The sequence below is a fragment of the Euphorbia lathyris genome, chromosome 8 (assembly GCF_963576675.1).
Source record: "Euphorbia lathyris chromosome 8, ddEupLath1.1, whole genome shotgun sequence".
Taxonomy (NCBI): Eukaryota; Viridiplantae; Streptophyta; class Magnoliopsida; order Malpighiales; family Euphorbiaceae; genus Euphorbia; species Euphorbia lathyris.
Genome location: NC_088917.1, coordinates 55,402,487 through 55,417,649, shown reverse-complemented (window position 1 = coordinate 55,417,649; position 15,163 = coordinate 55,402,487). Strand labels below are relative to the sequence as shown.

General features: G+C 36.0%; 1 protein-coding gene across 8 annotated transcripts; it reads right to left on the bottom strand.

Moving 5' to 3' along the window:
• Positions 1-3,155: 3,155 nt before the first annotated feature.
• LOC136204191 (bifunctional purple acid phosphatase 26-like) lies at positions 3,156-12,813 on the bottom strand. Of its 8 annotated transcripts, none has more exons than XR_010675073.1 (10): positions 12,610-12,812; positions 12,316-12,531; positions 11,648-11,848; positions 11,158-11,269; positions 10,425-10,651; positions 9,712-9,850; positions 8,928-9,148; positions 8,564-8,669; positions 8,213-8,378; positions 3,156-3,449 (listed from the first exon to the last, which is right to left on the bottom strand). XR_010675073.1 is itself a non-coding variant. In XM_065995392.1 (10 exons), the coding sequence occupies exons 2-9, from the start codon at positions 12,487-12,489 to the stop codon at positions 8,308-8,310; spliced, it is 1,251 nt and encodes a 416-aa protein (XP_065851464.1). In that variant the 5' UTR covers positions 12,490-12,531; positions 12,610-12,812; the 3' UTR covers positions 3,156-3,449; positions 8,263-8,307. The 8 variants fall into 8 exon arrangements, 7 of the variants coding, with proteins under 7 accessions (XP_065851464.1, XP_065851466.1, XP_065851461.1 ...); XM_065995392.1 differs by having other exon boundaries at positions 8,263-8,378; XM_065995394.1 differs by having other exon boundaries at positions 3,161-3,449; positions 8,217-8,378; positions 8,548-8,669; positions 12,610-12,813.
• Between the last annotated feature and the right edge of the window lie 2,350 nt (positions 12,814-15,163).

Genomic DNA, 15,163 nt, shown 5'->3' with positions numbered 1-15,163 from the left:
AAAAAATTTACAAAAAAAATCAATAACGATATAAATAAATTATTTCAATTAAAATATATCAAAACAAATTGTATAAATTGATAGCTTTCATAATTGTCCTCTACGATTCTTCATATGTTGAAAACCTTGGATAATTTTTTCATTATCAATGTTATCTAATATTTCTCTCAATATATGCAACTAAACAATCATTTAAAAATCCATCCACTAAACAGTTTCGTAGTGAAGTTTTTACCCAAGGGGGAAGAAGTAAAAAATTCGGATATAAGTGAAGAGCATCAAAAGGAATCATTATGAACGAAGAGTTTAGGTGGGGGAGAGAGAGAGAAAAACCCTCCAAGAAATGAATTTCATCGAGAGAAGTTTCCCTTAGCCTCCAATCAGAAGAGACCCCGACTTGTGGTGCCTCCAACAGAAAATTCTAGTAAATAGTGGCGCGTGGTACGCCAGAAAAAGTTCTCAAACCTCTTACAGAAACACGAAAGATAAGGATGCAGCGCAAAAGAGCAGCTGCGAAAAGGCACCATGATGAGAAAAAGGAAGTAAGGGAACCAGTGGCAAAGGAAGCGATGAAAGCTGATAAGCCAGAGGAAAAGTTTTCATAAGAGAAGCTAGAGAAAAATCATTCAAAAGGTGTGAATATGTGACATGTGATACTTATTAGATGCGCAACAACTTTAGTGACATAGCTAGTAGATTTCCTAGGAACTTTAAGCAATGATCATGTTGAAGAGGAGGGGAATTCACCTATTCATGAGAAGAGAGATTCATTCACTTGTGGGGTCATTATTCAATCAAGTGGTCCAGAAGAACCAAAAAGAGTTGTTTTTGAGAAACCAACAAATAGTTTGACCAAACACGTTAGGTCTCTTTACATTAAGGCACACCTAAATGACAAGCCAGTATTGAAAGTGTTGCTTGATAATGGTTTTGGCGGTGAAATCATGTCATTTAGGATGTTGAAGACCGTGGGCAAGTCAATAGAAGCTATCATTGTTACAGAGGTCACTATTCAATCAAGTGGCCTAGCAGAACCAAAAAGAGTTGTTTTTGAGAAACCAACAAATGGTTTGACCAAACACGTTAGGTCTTTTTACATTAAGGCACACCTAAATGACAAGCCAATATTGAAAGTGTTGCTCGATAATGGTTTTAGCGGTGAAATCATGCCATTTAGGATGTTGAAGACCTTGGGTAAGTCAATGGAAACTATCATTGCTATAGAGGTCATGGTTCAACTGTTATAAGGGAAGCCACCAAAACATTAAGAGTTCTGTCAATAGAGATTACAGTTGGAAACAAAACATCTATGACATCATTCTTCGTCGTTGATTTAACAGCAAGGTACCTAATCTTGCTAGGAGAGATGGATTCATGCTAATTGATGCGTCGTCCTTACTCCATCAATTCTTGTTTTTCTAGAAAGGAAATAAAATAAAAGTTGTCTATGCAGCTGAAAAACTATTTACAACTTAAGCTGATTCTATAGAGACAAGGTATTATAATGGAGGTGCCGGTCAGCTGAAAGCAAGATAAGAGGAATGGAGGTGTGGGTCCCATAAAGTTTACATGTGAAAGCAAGATAAGAAAACCTGAGAGTATCACTTGAAGCAAGTGAAGCAATGTCAACAAAAAGGAAAGTTATCCACCAGCCGTTGTTCCTTGCAAATCTTGGGGAACTATGGAATAACCTATCATTGAAGAGGTCCATAATTAATAAACATAACGTCGATTCCACGACCTATATCTTAGTGTCACCTAAAGAAAAACCTTGTGATACTTCTAAAAGCTGATAATAAGGCTTTTTAAGAATCAAAGCATGAAATTTAAGTTTGTGAGGGGCAATTGTTTGAAAAAAAAAAGTTTGTTTATGCCCACCCTGATATACACTTCTTATGAGAAACAAAATTTGCTTTAGGAAAACTTGTTCTTAAAAAGGTGTTGATAGCACTAGTTGGACAAAGAAGTGGTTCGGATACACAAATACGATATTAAAAGCGCTCTCTCTTTTTTTTTTGTTAATTTCACCCATTTTCAGTAAATTTAATTCAATTTTAATTTTTTTTCGTTCATTTAATTATACCAAATTGCTCTTACCTTAATTTTTTCCATTATTACTATTTATTTTTCTTTTCAGTCAATTTCATCAAATTTCAATCACTTTCAGTCACTTCCTTTTTTCTTTTCTTCTATGCACGTATTTGGACAAGAGTTGTTGGAGAAACTCCATTTTATCCTAATTGTAAAGAACAACTCAATTTCAGCGAATCACAACCCATTGATTGTTAAGTACAACAAAACCATGGACGTTGTTCTAGTAGTTGACAAACCCAATTGCTAGCAAACTAACAGTCCGATTAGTTCATACATCCCAATAAAAGATGTTGTAAGCTGCACATTTATTCTACATATAGCCATTCAAGTAAAGATACTTAGATACCTCATGAATCTTTATTATCACCCATAGAAATAAATGGAGAAAGAAAACTAAACTGAGTAAAAAAAATTCAACAAAACATTTGTACTGATGCATTGACTCATCCAACATAAGAGAAGCCAATAGTTAGTAATTGGAAACCAATAAAATTAAAAAGCATGCCATTTAGCATCCCAAAGTAACAGACGTGTCAAATACTATTAACTTTAAAATGAACTATTGTGTTGTCTAGCACAACAAGAAGACACACAGCTTCTATAAAAACAAATTACAAAATATTACCAAAACTTGGAAGTAATCACAAAAGGGTGATATCAGTTAAGTTGAAGAAAGATAAGCAAACCTCAGTTGAAGAAAACCAAATGAATATTGAAAAAGTAACTGTTAGTCAGCAAAAAGATGAAGGAAATAAGACAACGGAATGGAAGGCTGATAAGGGGAAGAAAAGAAACGCTAAAAGGGGAAAAAGAAAGAAAGAAAGGGGAGTTTGATGGGAGAAATAAGAATTTTGTTGCCGTGTGACCAAAGGTCACGGGTTCGAGTCTTAGGAGTGGCCTCTTGCCAATTAAATTGGCAAGGGAAGGCTTGCCCCCAATACACCCTTGTGGTGGGACCCCTCCCCGGACCCTCGCTCAGCGGGGACGCGTAATGCGACCGGGCCGCTTTTTTTTTTTTTTTTAGGAATCTTGAGAAAACAGTATTTTAAGAATGTTAGTTTTGATTTGCTGATATTTATGAGAATTTTGGTATTTAGATGAAATCCCCAAAATTTAATACTTGTTAAGTTTAAAGTTCGAGTCCTCATTCCTTCAAATTTAGCCCTCTTTTATTGGATATTCATAAATTCAACTGTCAATCATTTTCGAGAAAAGTAGACTCACTCGTACAAATAGCATGTTTTACAGCTTAACTGAACTTGCATGAGAGTGATCATTGAGAAGCAACCTTTCTACCAACCATGCTCCTTATTATCTGATGCTTCTTCCATTTTCTCCTTCTCAGATTACTTCTCCTGCACAATAACACCTTCAATCGTTAACAATCTCCCCATCTACAAAGCAACTGATAGTACATAGGGAAAGTTATACTTTGTTAAGAGTTGACACTCTGGCTGTGTCTAATATTTAAGTTATTACTTTTAATGTTTAGCATGTGAGCTTTTGTCTGTATTCTTCATGTGATTTCTTATTTTCTGTAGTTACTCAGTTTTATAGGGACTTGAGGTATGGGGACCTTAATTGTAGCTGTGACCTGTTTTTTTTTGTCTTTTTTGGCTATTGCTGTGACAACAGTCTTTTGTAAGCTTTATATATTTTCTGTTCCTTGTAATGAATGTTAAGCTCTTCAGTTTATTCAGCCTGCTCTCCATTTTTGTTTTTCCATAATCCTTTGGTTTACAAATGGTATCAGAGCTGCTGATTTAATGGGACTGTGAGTGAATGTGAGTTTGGTGAGAGAAAACAAGAAAGGAATCCCTTCACTAAACCAAAATTGTGTGAGTTTCTTTTGTTCTCTGCATGGCTTCAAATAGCTATTCAGCTCCTTCTCCTCCACCATTTTCTGGTGAAAACTATCAGATCTGGGCAGTGAAAATGAAAGCTTATTTAAGGGCTTTCGATATTTGGGAAGCTGTGGAAACAGGAAGTGATCCTACTCCTTTGGGTAGGGATCCTACCATAGCTCAAATAAAACTTCATAAAGAGGAGGTTGCAAAAAAGTTCAAAGCCTTGTCTGCTATTCACTCTGCTGTAACAGACGTTGTTTTCACAAGAATTATGGCTTGTGAAACAGCAAAGGAAGCTTGGGATAGATTGAGAGATGAGTTTCAAGAGAGTGAGAAAACTAAGCAAATTCATGTTCTCAACTTAAGAAGGGAGTTTGAGAATCTGAAAATGAAAGAAGTGGAAACTATCAAAGACTATGCTGATAGGATATCCAACACTGTCAATCAGATCAGGTTACTAGGAGAAGACTTACCTGATACAAGAGTTGTTGAGAAAGTTCTTGTAAGTCTTCCAGAGAAATTTGAATCTAAGATTTCTTCTCTTGAAGACTCCAAGGATCTCAGCAAAATTTCCTTAGCTGAGCTTGTGAGTTCGTTGCAAGCTCAAGAGCAAAGAAGAATGATTCGTGAAGAAGAAAGTACAGAGGCAGCTTTCTTTGCTAAGCAAAAGGGCAAAGCTCAAGGAAACTTCAAGAAGAAATTCTCTAATGATAAGAAGGATAAGGAGAAGACAGCATCCACCAGCAAAAAACGAGTTTTTCCTCCATGTTCTCATTGCAAGAGGACTGACCACCTAGAGAAATATTGTTGGGTCAGGCCAGGAGTTCAATGTAGGGCCTGCAAACAATATGGACATGTGGAGAGGATCTGCAAAAACAAATCTAATCAAACAATTTTACAAGCTCAGGTAGCAGAGGAGCAAGTGGAGGCAGTTCAAGAAGGGAAGTTGTTTGTGGCTACTTGTTATGTTGCAGCAAATTGCAAAGATGAATGGCTAGTGGATAGTGGTTGTTCACATCATATGTCTTCAAATGCAGAAAACTTTCTTGATTTGGAAAGTTCAAGCGTCAGGAATGTGCAAATTGGAGATGGCAAGATGTTGAAAGTAAAGGGGCAAGGAAGTGTTGTTGTACATACATCTAAAGGTACAAAAATAATTTCAGATGTACTTTTAGTTCCTGAGATCAGTCACAACTTGCTTAGTGTTGGGCAAATGCTTGAGAAAAATTACTCTTTGCATCTCAAAGATAAAACTTGTGTCATACTTGATCCTTCCGGTGGTGAGTTTCTCATTGTGAAAATGAGAAATAGAAATTTTCCTATAAATTGGAATCTGGTGCAGTGTCATGTGTCAATTACTGCTTCAATCAATCTACATGTTTGGCACAAGAGGTTGGGTCATGTTAATTGTGAAAGCCTTAGGAAGTTAAAGCTTGGAGGAGCAATTGGATTTGATAATACCAGTTTGATAGAGGAACTTTGTGGGGTCTGTCAGATGGGAAAGCAAACCAAATTACCTTTTCCAAAAAATAAAGCTTGGAGAGCTGTAGAAAAACTTCAGCTGGTACACACAGATCTATGTGGTCCAATGAGCACTCCATCTTTAAATGGAAGCAAGTATTTTATAACGTTCATTGATGACTATAGTAGATGGTGTTGGGTTTATTTCTTGAAGCTGAAATCTGAAGCTCTCCATGTGTTTAAGGAGTTCAAGTTATGGGTTGAAAAGCAATCTGGGCATCAAATTAGGATGTTGAGATCTGATAATGGAGGTGAATTCACTTCCAAAGAATTTGAAGCTGTCCTAAAAGCAAGTGGCATTCATTACCAGCTTACTACACCCTATACTCCACAACAAAATGGAGTAAGCGAAAGAAAAAATAGAACCTTGGTGGAAATGGGAAGATGCATGATGATTGAGAAGGGTTTGCCTAGAAGTTTTTGGGCTGAAGCAGTTCACACTGCTGCGTATTTACAAAACAGGCTTCCAACAAGTTCTCTTCAAGGAAAGTCACCATTTCAAGTGTGGAATGGAGATGATCCTACTGTTGAACATCTCAAGATATTTGGTTCCATATGCTATGTCAATATTCCTAAAATCCAAAGAGACAAGTTGGATCCAAAGGCATTTATCGGTGTGTTTGTTGGCTACAGCAGTAATTCAAAAGCATACAGAATTTTTGATGTCTATAGCAAGAAGGTGGTTCTAAGTAGAGATGTGAGATTTTCTGAGAATGCAGCTTGGAATTGGGAGAAAGGAGCTATTGAAGTTCCTGAATCAAGTTCAAGTACAGCAGATGTTAAAGAAGAAGAACCAATTGCAGCAGTGGAAGAAGATGATGATGATGATGAAAATGAAGTTGGTGTCAGAGGTACCAGATCACTAAGTGAAATTTACAGCAGCTGTAACTTGGTAATTATGGAGCCTGTTAGCTTTGAAGAAGCAAAAAGTGCACCTGATTGGATGGAAGCAATGAGGGAAGAGATGAAAGTCATTGAGAAAAATGAGACATGGCAGCTTGTTGATAGGCCCAAAAATCGAAAAGTGATTGGAGTTCGATGGGTTTATAGAACCAAATTAAATGCAAATGGTTCTATAAACAAATTCAAGGCTAGATTGGTAGTCAAAGGGTATGCACAAGAGTTTGGTGTTGATTTCTTAGACACATTTGCACCGGTTGCAAGGTTCGACACAATCAAATTATTGATTTCAGTTGCAGCTCAACTTGGCTGGAAAATGCACCAAATGGATGTGAAGTCAGCTTTTCTCAATGGCTATCTACAAGAAGAGATTTTTATCGAGCAACCCGAAGGCTTCATTGTTGAAGGGAGTGAAGATAAAGTGTGCTTGCTGAAGAAAGCTCTGTATGGCTTGAAGCAGGCTCCTCGAGCCTGGTACACCAGAATCAATGAATATCTGCTGAAGTTGGGGTTCAAGAAAAGTCTCAGTGAATCAACTTTGTATGTGAAGCAAGTTGCAGAGGAGATACTTATAGTTTCTCTCTATGTGGATGATATTTTGGTGACAGGAAATAGTAGCAATCAGATTGAGCAATTAAAAAATGAAATGCAAAATGCTTTTGAGATGACAGATTTGGGATTAATGTCTTACTTTCTTGGCATGGAAATATCTCAAACACAACAAGGGATATTTATATGCCAAAAGAAGTATGTTGGTGAAATCCTAAAGAAGTTTGGACTAGATGAGTGCAAACCAGTGAGCAATCCTCTAGTTAAAGGTGAAAAATTGTGTCTAGATGATGGGGCTGATAAGGTTAATTCCACCCTATACAGAAGTATGGTTGGGTGTCTTTTATATCTTACAGCTTCTAGACCAGATATTATGTATGCTTCAAGTTTATTGTCCAGATTTATGCAAACTCCAAGTGAAATTCACCTAAGGGCTGCTAAAAGACTACTTAGGTATGTCAAAGGAACTGCAAATTTTGGAGTTCAATTCAAGAAAGGAGTTGCTGTTAAATTAACTGGGTTCACCGATAGCGATTGGGCAGGTTCCAACGATGATTCAAAGTCCACATCAGGTTATGCTTTCACTCTTGGAAGTGGATTTTTCAGTTGGAAATCAAAAAAGCAGTGTACAGTTGCTCAATCAACAGCTGAAGCCGAATACATTGCTGCTTCAGCTGCTGTAAATCAAGCAATTTGGCTCCGAAAGTTATTGGAGGATTTGCAGATGAAACAAAATGAAGCTACAACAATTTTCTGTGATAACCAATCTGCAGTGGCAATTGCAAAAGATCCAGTTTTTCATGATATGACAAAGCACATAAAGATCAAATTTCACTTCGTGAAAGAAGCTGAGAGTGATGGGATAGTCAAATTGGTGCATTGCAACTCAGAATTTCAGATTGCAGACATATTTACTAAAGCTTTGCCAACTGAGAGGTTTGAGTTCCTTAGGAAGGAGCTTGGAGTTTGCAGCCAAAGTGTCAAGGAGGAGTGTTAAGAGTTGACACTCTGGCTGTGTCTAATATTTAAGTTATTACTTTTAATGTTTAGCATGTGAGCTTTTGTCTTTATTCTTCATGTGATTTCTTATTTTCTGTAGTTACTCAGTTTTATAGGGACTTGAGGTATGGGGACCTTAATTATAGCTGTGACCTGTTTTTTTTGTCTTTTTTGGCTATTGCTGTGACAGCAATCTTTTGTAAGCTTTATATATTTTCTGTTCCTTGTAATGAATGTTAAGCTCTTCAGTTTATTCAGCCTGCTCTCCATTTTTGTTTTCCATAATCCTTTGGTTTACATACTTGCCAGTATTGATTGTGCAATACGAATGCATCAGTTGCCACTCTTTTACCATCATCATTCCGGTTCCAATGATACACTGCATGAGTCCTGTTCTTTATCTCCAACGTCGAATGTCCATAACTCGCTTCTCTGAATGCTGAGTAATCTGGTTGAGGATCTCTAAACCTACACGTACATACAATCAAAATACATACTTGATTAACATAATAAGCTATGTGATCATCCAACTGAAAATTTATAGCAAACTAGACGATTCTTTAGCACCAGCCATCATTATAATTGCATTTTTTTCCCCAAATGGAAGGTGAAATCCAAATTATGTACTTTTCCTTACTTTCCAGCAAGACCACCTTTATTTCCTCCATCTCCAACGGTAATGTAGACTGGAGCAGATTTGTCTGCTTTAGGATAACGCTCACCGCTTGATACATTGTAGTGAATATTGGAGATTCGGTACTAAAATTTCAAACAGGGAAAAGATCAGTAAGAAATAATCTTTATCGATTTGTATAGTATCCTAATATGAAACACACCACTAAACAGCAACACTATATTGACAATAACTTTTATCCTGCAGTTTGTTACAATGCCAACAAGAGAAAAGATTAATATGAATAATGTTGACTCATTAAACATTTCCTCCCAGTTCCAAATTGCAGTGTAATTGACCATATTGCAAAAAAAAAGGATAACTAAAGCAGTAGATAACTGTACCGATCTTTCATATGCATGAACATGTCCAGCAAAAATTACGTCAACTCTGTAATGAATAAACCACTCTTCAAAGACTGCTCGCATACTTTCACCCTCCATAAAGTGTGCTTGATTACTATTGTAGATTGGGACGTGCATAAGAATAATAAGCCAAGGTGTCTGCTCCCTGTTAACCTTTTTGAGTTCTTCTCTAAGCCATACCCACTGGGGTGTATATTTCACTGTTGAAAAGTTAAAAAGCCAAACTCAATATAACTTGCAACAATATAATCTTCAGTCCGGAAAAGCTTTTTCCATTAAGGAGATAATAGATTTGTAGTGATTGAGAGAATAGAAAATAGCATAGAGTGCAAATAAAAGGATAAGAAATTCTCTTGAGATGAATAAGGAAATGATAAAATCCTATGCTAAAAACAAAGGTGGGTCTCAAATGGCCACTGCCAATGCATGTCAGCTCTAAAACCCCTCTAGACAGGCTATTGGTACAACAACATGAAATATGTATATATATATAAAGACAGGAAGGAAGGATAGAAGGAAGAAAGAAAGAAAAAGAAGAGCTAAGGTGAGTGAAAGGACCATACTAATGGTCTACAGACAGTGAATTTTGACGAAAGGGAGAAACTCTAAGCATGTTTTTTTTTTATGGTCCTTCCTGTGGCAAGTGAATGTGATTTCTTTTTCCTTCCTAACATATTGAATCAAATCTGATTTTTTTTTAAATGAGACTACACGCTGAATGATAAATGAATTATAGAATAAACAGTGAGGGACTGGAAATTACCAAAAGGAGAATAGCTCGATAGCACGATTATATGAGCAGATGCTCGTCTGATGGCATACCAGAGAGGATTGCTGCTTTTAGAGGCCAAATAAGGGGTAGGATACCGATGAAGATATGATTTGAAAGGAATGACTTCCCCCTGAATGTATTTACAATTAATGGATTAGGAAATGAAGAAGAAAGTATTATGCTAAAACCATTTTTATGACATAAATTACCAGGGATGCTTGTATAACAGCATGTGAAACTAAAAAACAAGCTGAAGGAATCAAGTAGCAATTCAAAAGACAGAAAAACTTAAAACAAAATGAAATTGAAACATGAAAGAAACAATTTCAGAAAAAACAGGGTAAATGTACAAAGGCTAATCCATGAACAAAAGGTTTGAAACAAAAGGACGCTTTCTCTAATGATGCAAAGCACAAGCTTATATAAGGTGACATTTTGTTCTTTCCTATTCTTTGGAATGAACAAAAAGAAATATAAAAGGGAAAAAACTAGAGCACAAAACCAATAAGCAGTAAAAAGAGGCTTCAATAAGAGTAGAATAACATGGCTTGTCAACTATCCAGTGAATGCTCACTTTTTCAGTCCAATTAATTTTGTGAAGTGCACCAAAAATTGCAAATAATTTGAAAACAGCATATATATTATTGGTCAATAATCATTTATTCTTAATTAGTTTAATAATGATATTTATCCTGACATTTTACCATGTAAGGCATGTACTCTATTTCGTGATTTCCAACTGACCAAAGCCAGGGTTGATATGCTGCAGTTTTTTCAACGAAACGACCCCAAGAATACCACCGAACACCAACATCATTGTACTGGTACCTATCCGCATAAGAGAGATCTCCAACAAATAAAACAGCCTGGGCTCCACTTTGCATGAAATGCTCAAGAGTAGACAAGGAATTATAGGTCTGTCCCAAGTCACCTGGCATATGCAAGGAGCTAATCATCAATAGAATGATATTGTAGAAAAATCATATTAAGTTGTTAGACCATGTACACAAAGATAACATGAATGACAAGTAATGTTTTCTAGACGTAGAGCAGGAGCAAATCCAGATATGAGCTGTGAACGTCATCTATGTATAGTCTGAAAGAAAGGTTAATAGAAAAAGTTGAAGGTGGCATGAGATTAGGAAAACAATATATGTAGGAAGTTTAATGGTTCAGGCTTTTAAGAAAAGAGAAATGCGATTAGATAGGGATATGTGCCCCCAAAAGTTATGACCTTTGGCAAATCATTCTATGACAAAGAAAATTACACTAACTGGTTTGTAAGGTACTAATTCAAGTTTTCAGTTTTACTGGGATAAAGCATCTGACTGGAAACTTACCAATTATTTCAAAGCAGACAGCTATCATATTTTTTTTTTTTTTTATGGAAACAACCTTTTGAAGTTCCATTAGTGAAGACTCTGACTGGCAACTTACCAATTATTCCAAACTTGTAAGGAGCATCTGGGTTAATCATTGGAGGCGTTTGAAACCAAAATTCTCGAGAAGAATCATCATTCCCAATCTTGTAATGATATTTGGTGTCATACTGGAAATAAGAAACAACTCCAGTGATTAATTCAGACAATTTCAAACCTGAAATTTCCTCATCATTACATTTACCATATCATCTGGCCAGGAGAATTAATTAGACAAATTAGATCCGAAAAGTAACACAAAAAATTTGGCAGGAAAGAAAGCAGGTGTATTTCTTAATATATTTAAAGCGTGCAACAGTAGCATAATTAAAGAATGCATCATATCACTACATGATGGCCTACTACATTGTATAACCTAAAAGTAGTTCGGTTCATGTTTCCTCTTTCCACATGAGTTTGTACAGCTATAAAACCACAGACTACACAAATATGGAATAACAGGTTGCTTCCTGTTTCAAGCAAATTAAGCTGGTAGTGAGTGGATGTACCTCAAGGCCTTCAAGGAAACATTTATGAATATACCCAGACTTGTATTTGTAAAAGGTATAGTTTGTAGCTGTGCCCTCAGCACTGAAATCATATTTCTTCTCTGAGGTGCCATATTGTACCACACTGGATCCCATTTCATCAGGTGTCACCCATGATATAATTACAGCTTTTCCATTGTAATCACCTTGGGTTATATGAACCTGCATTACAGTACCGGGACAATGTAGCAAGTTAGAGAACGGGTAATGTATACTCATGGTGTACTACTCCACTCCATGAGTATGGTAGCAATTTCTAATCAATAACAATTTTCATCCAAGGACCGGAATAAAATTATGCAAAATAAATAAATGTTTTGGATTCTGATAACTATTCACCTTAGTTTATGGATCACATCTAAACAACCAAAAGTCAAAAACTACTTCTGTTAAATTCACTAATTTTATAATGGCGATGGATACTTCATGGGGAAAGAGTGGCGTTTTTCATGGAGTTAAGATGAATCCAGTTATCTACATATCTAAAATGTCTAACATAAGTCCGCCTGGAATGAAAGCACAAGAAAACATAAAATGTAGAAATTATAACAGAATTTCTTACTTGTTAAGAAGAAAGTTGAACAAAAAATTTTGGTGTTAAGAAGAAATTAGAAGATAAAACAGCTTACTTGTTGAGGTGCATTATAACCCTTGGGAACAGCAAATACTTCATTATCAAGAGGGATATCGATAGATGGCCACACCGACCGAGTAAAAGAACTTGTGATCCCCGCATTCCCATTGTTCACGAATCCCAGGAAGACGAAGAAGGCCAAAATGAGTCGAAGCAATAACGGCTCCATCTTAATGTTAATCAATCATACAGTGAAAAAAAATTCAATTACCTGCACAACAGATGGCAATCCAACAAATCAAGTATGAATTAAGAGAAACAACATAGAAATTTAGAGTGAAAAAAGGACCTCCAGATATTAGCGGGCAGGAGAAGAGGAGATTGCTTAGGTTAGCAGAGAGGAGTGATGATAATAAGCTAGTGGAACGGGTGACAGAGATCACTGCAACTGTTTTTTTTTTTTTTCTTTTTCTGCGAGTGCCAGTCCGGACCCATACCAGCGATACGATATTCTCGGAATCCATAACGAACATCACAAAATGGATAACTTTCCTTTTTAGGATCTTAATTCTTCCAAAACCTTTTTACTTTTCATTTCCATATTCCGAAAGTCTCCACGACCATTGCATTAATTTGGCGATTCATGTGGGATATTGACACGTTATTGTTAAGAAAATTAACTATTAATTTAAAATAATTAAATAAATAAGAATAATTATTGTAAAGTTTTAATTAATATGAGACTATTTTTATTATTTGTAGTGATGGAAGATTGTTTTTGTAATTTGTAAAAAAAAAAAAAAAAAAAAATTATAAAATTGACCATCAGAATTCGGTGGTCAATCAGGCCATTAATTGTGCCAGCAATTTTTGCTGGCACAATTAATGCAAACCTTGATCCTTGGCTTATAAAAGCCAAGGAACCATTCCTTGAATATTGTGGGAAATATATGGAGAGAAAGGGAGTTAGGGTGGAACTAAAATGTAGTGAGAGGAGGCACAATTGTGCCTTGTGAATTTTGAGAGTTTATTTAGAGGGTAGTCTAATTATTTTGGGGAGAAATAAAAATAGTAAAGATAATTATTTTGGGTAGTTTCGGAAAACACCGGAGTGTACTATTTTTGTTTTATCTCATTGTAACTCTAGAAAGTTTCTAGAGAACACCCTCTTGTAAACCTCATAAATTCAATAAAATTGTTTTATCGCTTCCGCTAAATTGTCGCAATCGAGAAAAATTCCCAACAGTGGTATCAGAGCTATGGTTCAATGTAGCGTCGCCCACCAAATCAATTGGGCGTGAGAAAATGGAGAAAATGAGCAAGCAGTTGAGGGAAGGGCTGCTGGCATGGGGAAGCTCAAATGTTTCGTGTAAGAAGTTTGGGCGCGTGCAATGGAATTGCAGAAACAAGAAAAAAGAAAGTGTCAATGTGGCAAATCATGTTGGCGAAGAAGAATTTGTTTAATTTGGAGAGAAGTGCTCCAATAGTTGAAGGTTAATGAGAAGTGCATCAACAAATTGATTCGGTGAGAAGTGCACCGTGAAGTTGTCTGCAGAGAGAAGTACTTCGTTTACAAGGTGATGATGGGAAAGTACATCATTGATTCGGTGAGAAGTGCACCGAGAAGTTGTTTGCGGAGAGAAGTGCTCCGTTTACAAGATGATGATGGGAAAGTACATCATATATATATTTTAAAAAAAAATGAAAGTTTTAAATTAATAGTTAAGGGGAAAATTGTTGAGAAAATTAACTATTAATTTAAAACAATTAAATAAATAAGGGGAATTATTGTAAAGTTTTAATTAATGTGAGACTATTTTTATAATTTGTAGTGATGGAAGATTGTTTTTGTAATTTGTAAAAAAAAAAAAAAAATTATAAAATTGACCACCAGAATTCGGTGGTCAATCAGGCCATTAATTGTGCCAGCAATTTTTGCTGGCACAATTAATGCAAACCTTGATCCTTGGCTTATAAAAGCCAAGGAACCATTCCTTGAATATTGTGGGAAATATAGGAAGAGAAAAGGGAGTTAGGATGGAACCAAAATGTAGTGAGAGGAGGCACAATTGTGCCTTGTGAATTTTGAGAGTTTATTTAGAGGGTAGTCTAATTATTTTGGGGAGAAATAAAAATAGTAAAGATAATTATTTTGGGTAGTTTCGGGAAACACCGGAGTGTACTATTTTTGTTTTATCTCATTGTAACTCTAGAAAGTTTCTAGAGAACACCCTCTTGTAAACCTCATAAATTCAATAAAATTGTTTTATCGCTTCCGCTAAATTGTCGCAATCGAGAAAAATTCCCAACAGTGGTATCAGAGCTATGGTTCAATGTAGCGTCGCCCACCAAATCAATTGGGCGTGAGAAAATGGAGAAAATGAGCAAGCAGTTGAGGGAAGGACTGCTGGCATGGGGAAGCTCAAATGTTTCGTGTAAGAAGTTTGGGCGCGTGCAATGGAATTGCAGAAACAAGAAAAAAGAAAGTGTTAATGTGGCAAATCATGTTGGCGAAGAAGAATTTGTTTAATTTGGAGAGAAGTGCTCCAATAGTTGAAGGTTAATGAGAAGTGCATCAACAAATTGATTCGGTGAGAAGTGCACCGTGAAGTTGTCTGCAGAGAGAAGTACTTCGTTTACAAGGTGATGATGGGAAAGTACATCATTGATTCGGTGAGAAGTGCACCGAGAAGTTGTTTGCGGAGAGAAGTGATCCGTTTACAAGATGATGATGGGAAAGTACATCATATATATATTTTAAAAAAAAATGAAAGTTTTAAATTAATAGTTAAGGGGAAAATTGTTGAGAAAATTAACTATTAATTTAAAACAATTAAATAAATAAGGGGAATTATTGTAAAGTCTTAATTAATGTGAGACTATTTTTATAATTTGTAGTGATG

What these genes read in the sequence shown, in the direction of transcription:
- LOC136204191 (XM_065995394.1), bottom strand. Translation starts at nt 12,489, where the DNA reads ATGGAGCCGTTATTGCTTCGACTCATTTTGGCCTTCTTCGTCTTCCTG. An exon ending in GTTTCCTTGAAGGCCTTGAG is followed by an intron (nt 11,270 to 11,647) that starts GTACATCCACTC and finishes TCTTATTTCCAG; the next exon opens with TATGACACCAAATATCATTA. An exon ending in GTATTGCACAATCAATACTG is followed by an intron (nt 3,450 to 8,216) that starts GCAAGTATGTAA and finishes GTTATTGTGCAG; the next exon opens with GAGAAGTAATCTGAGAAGGA.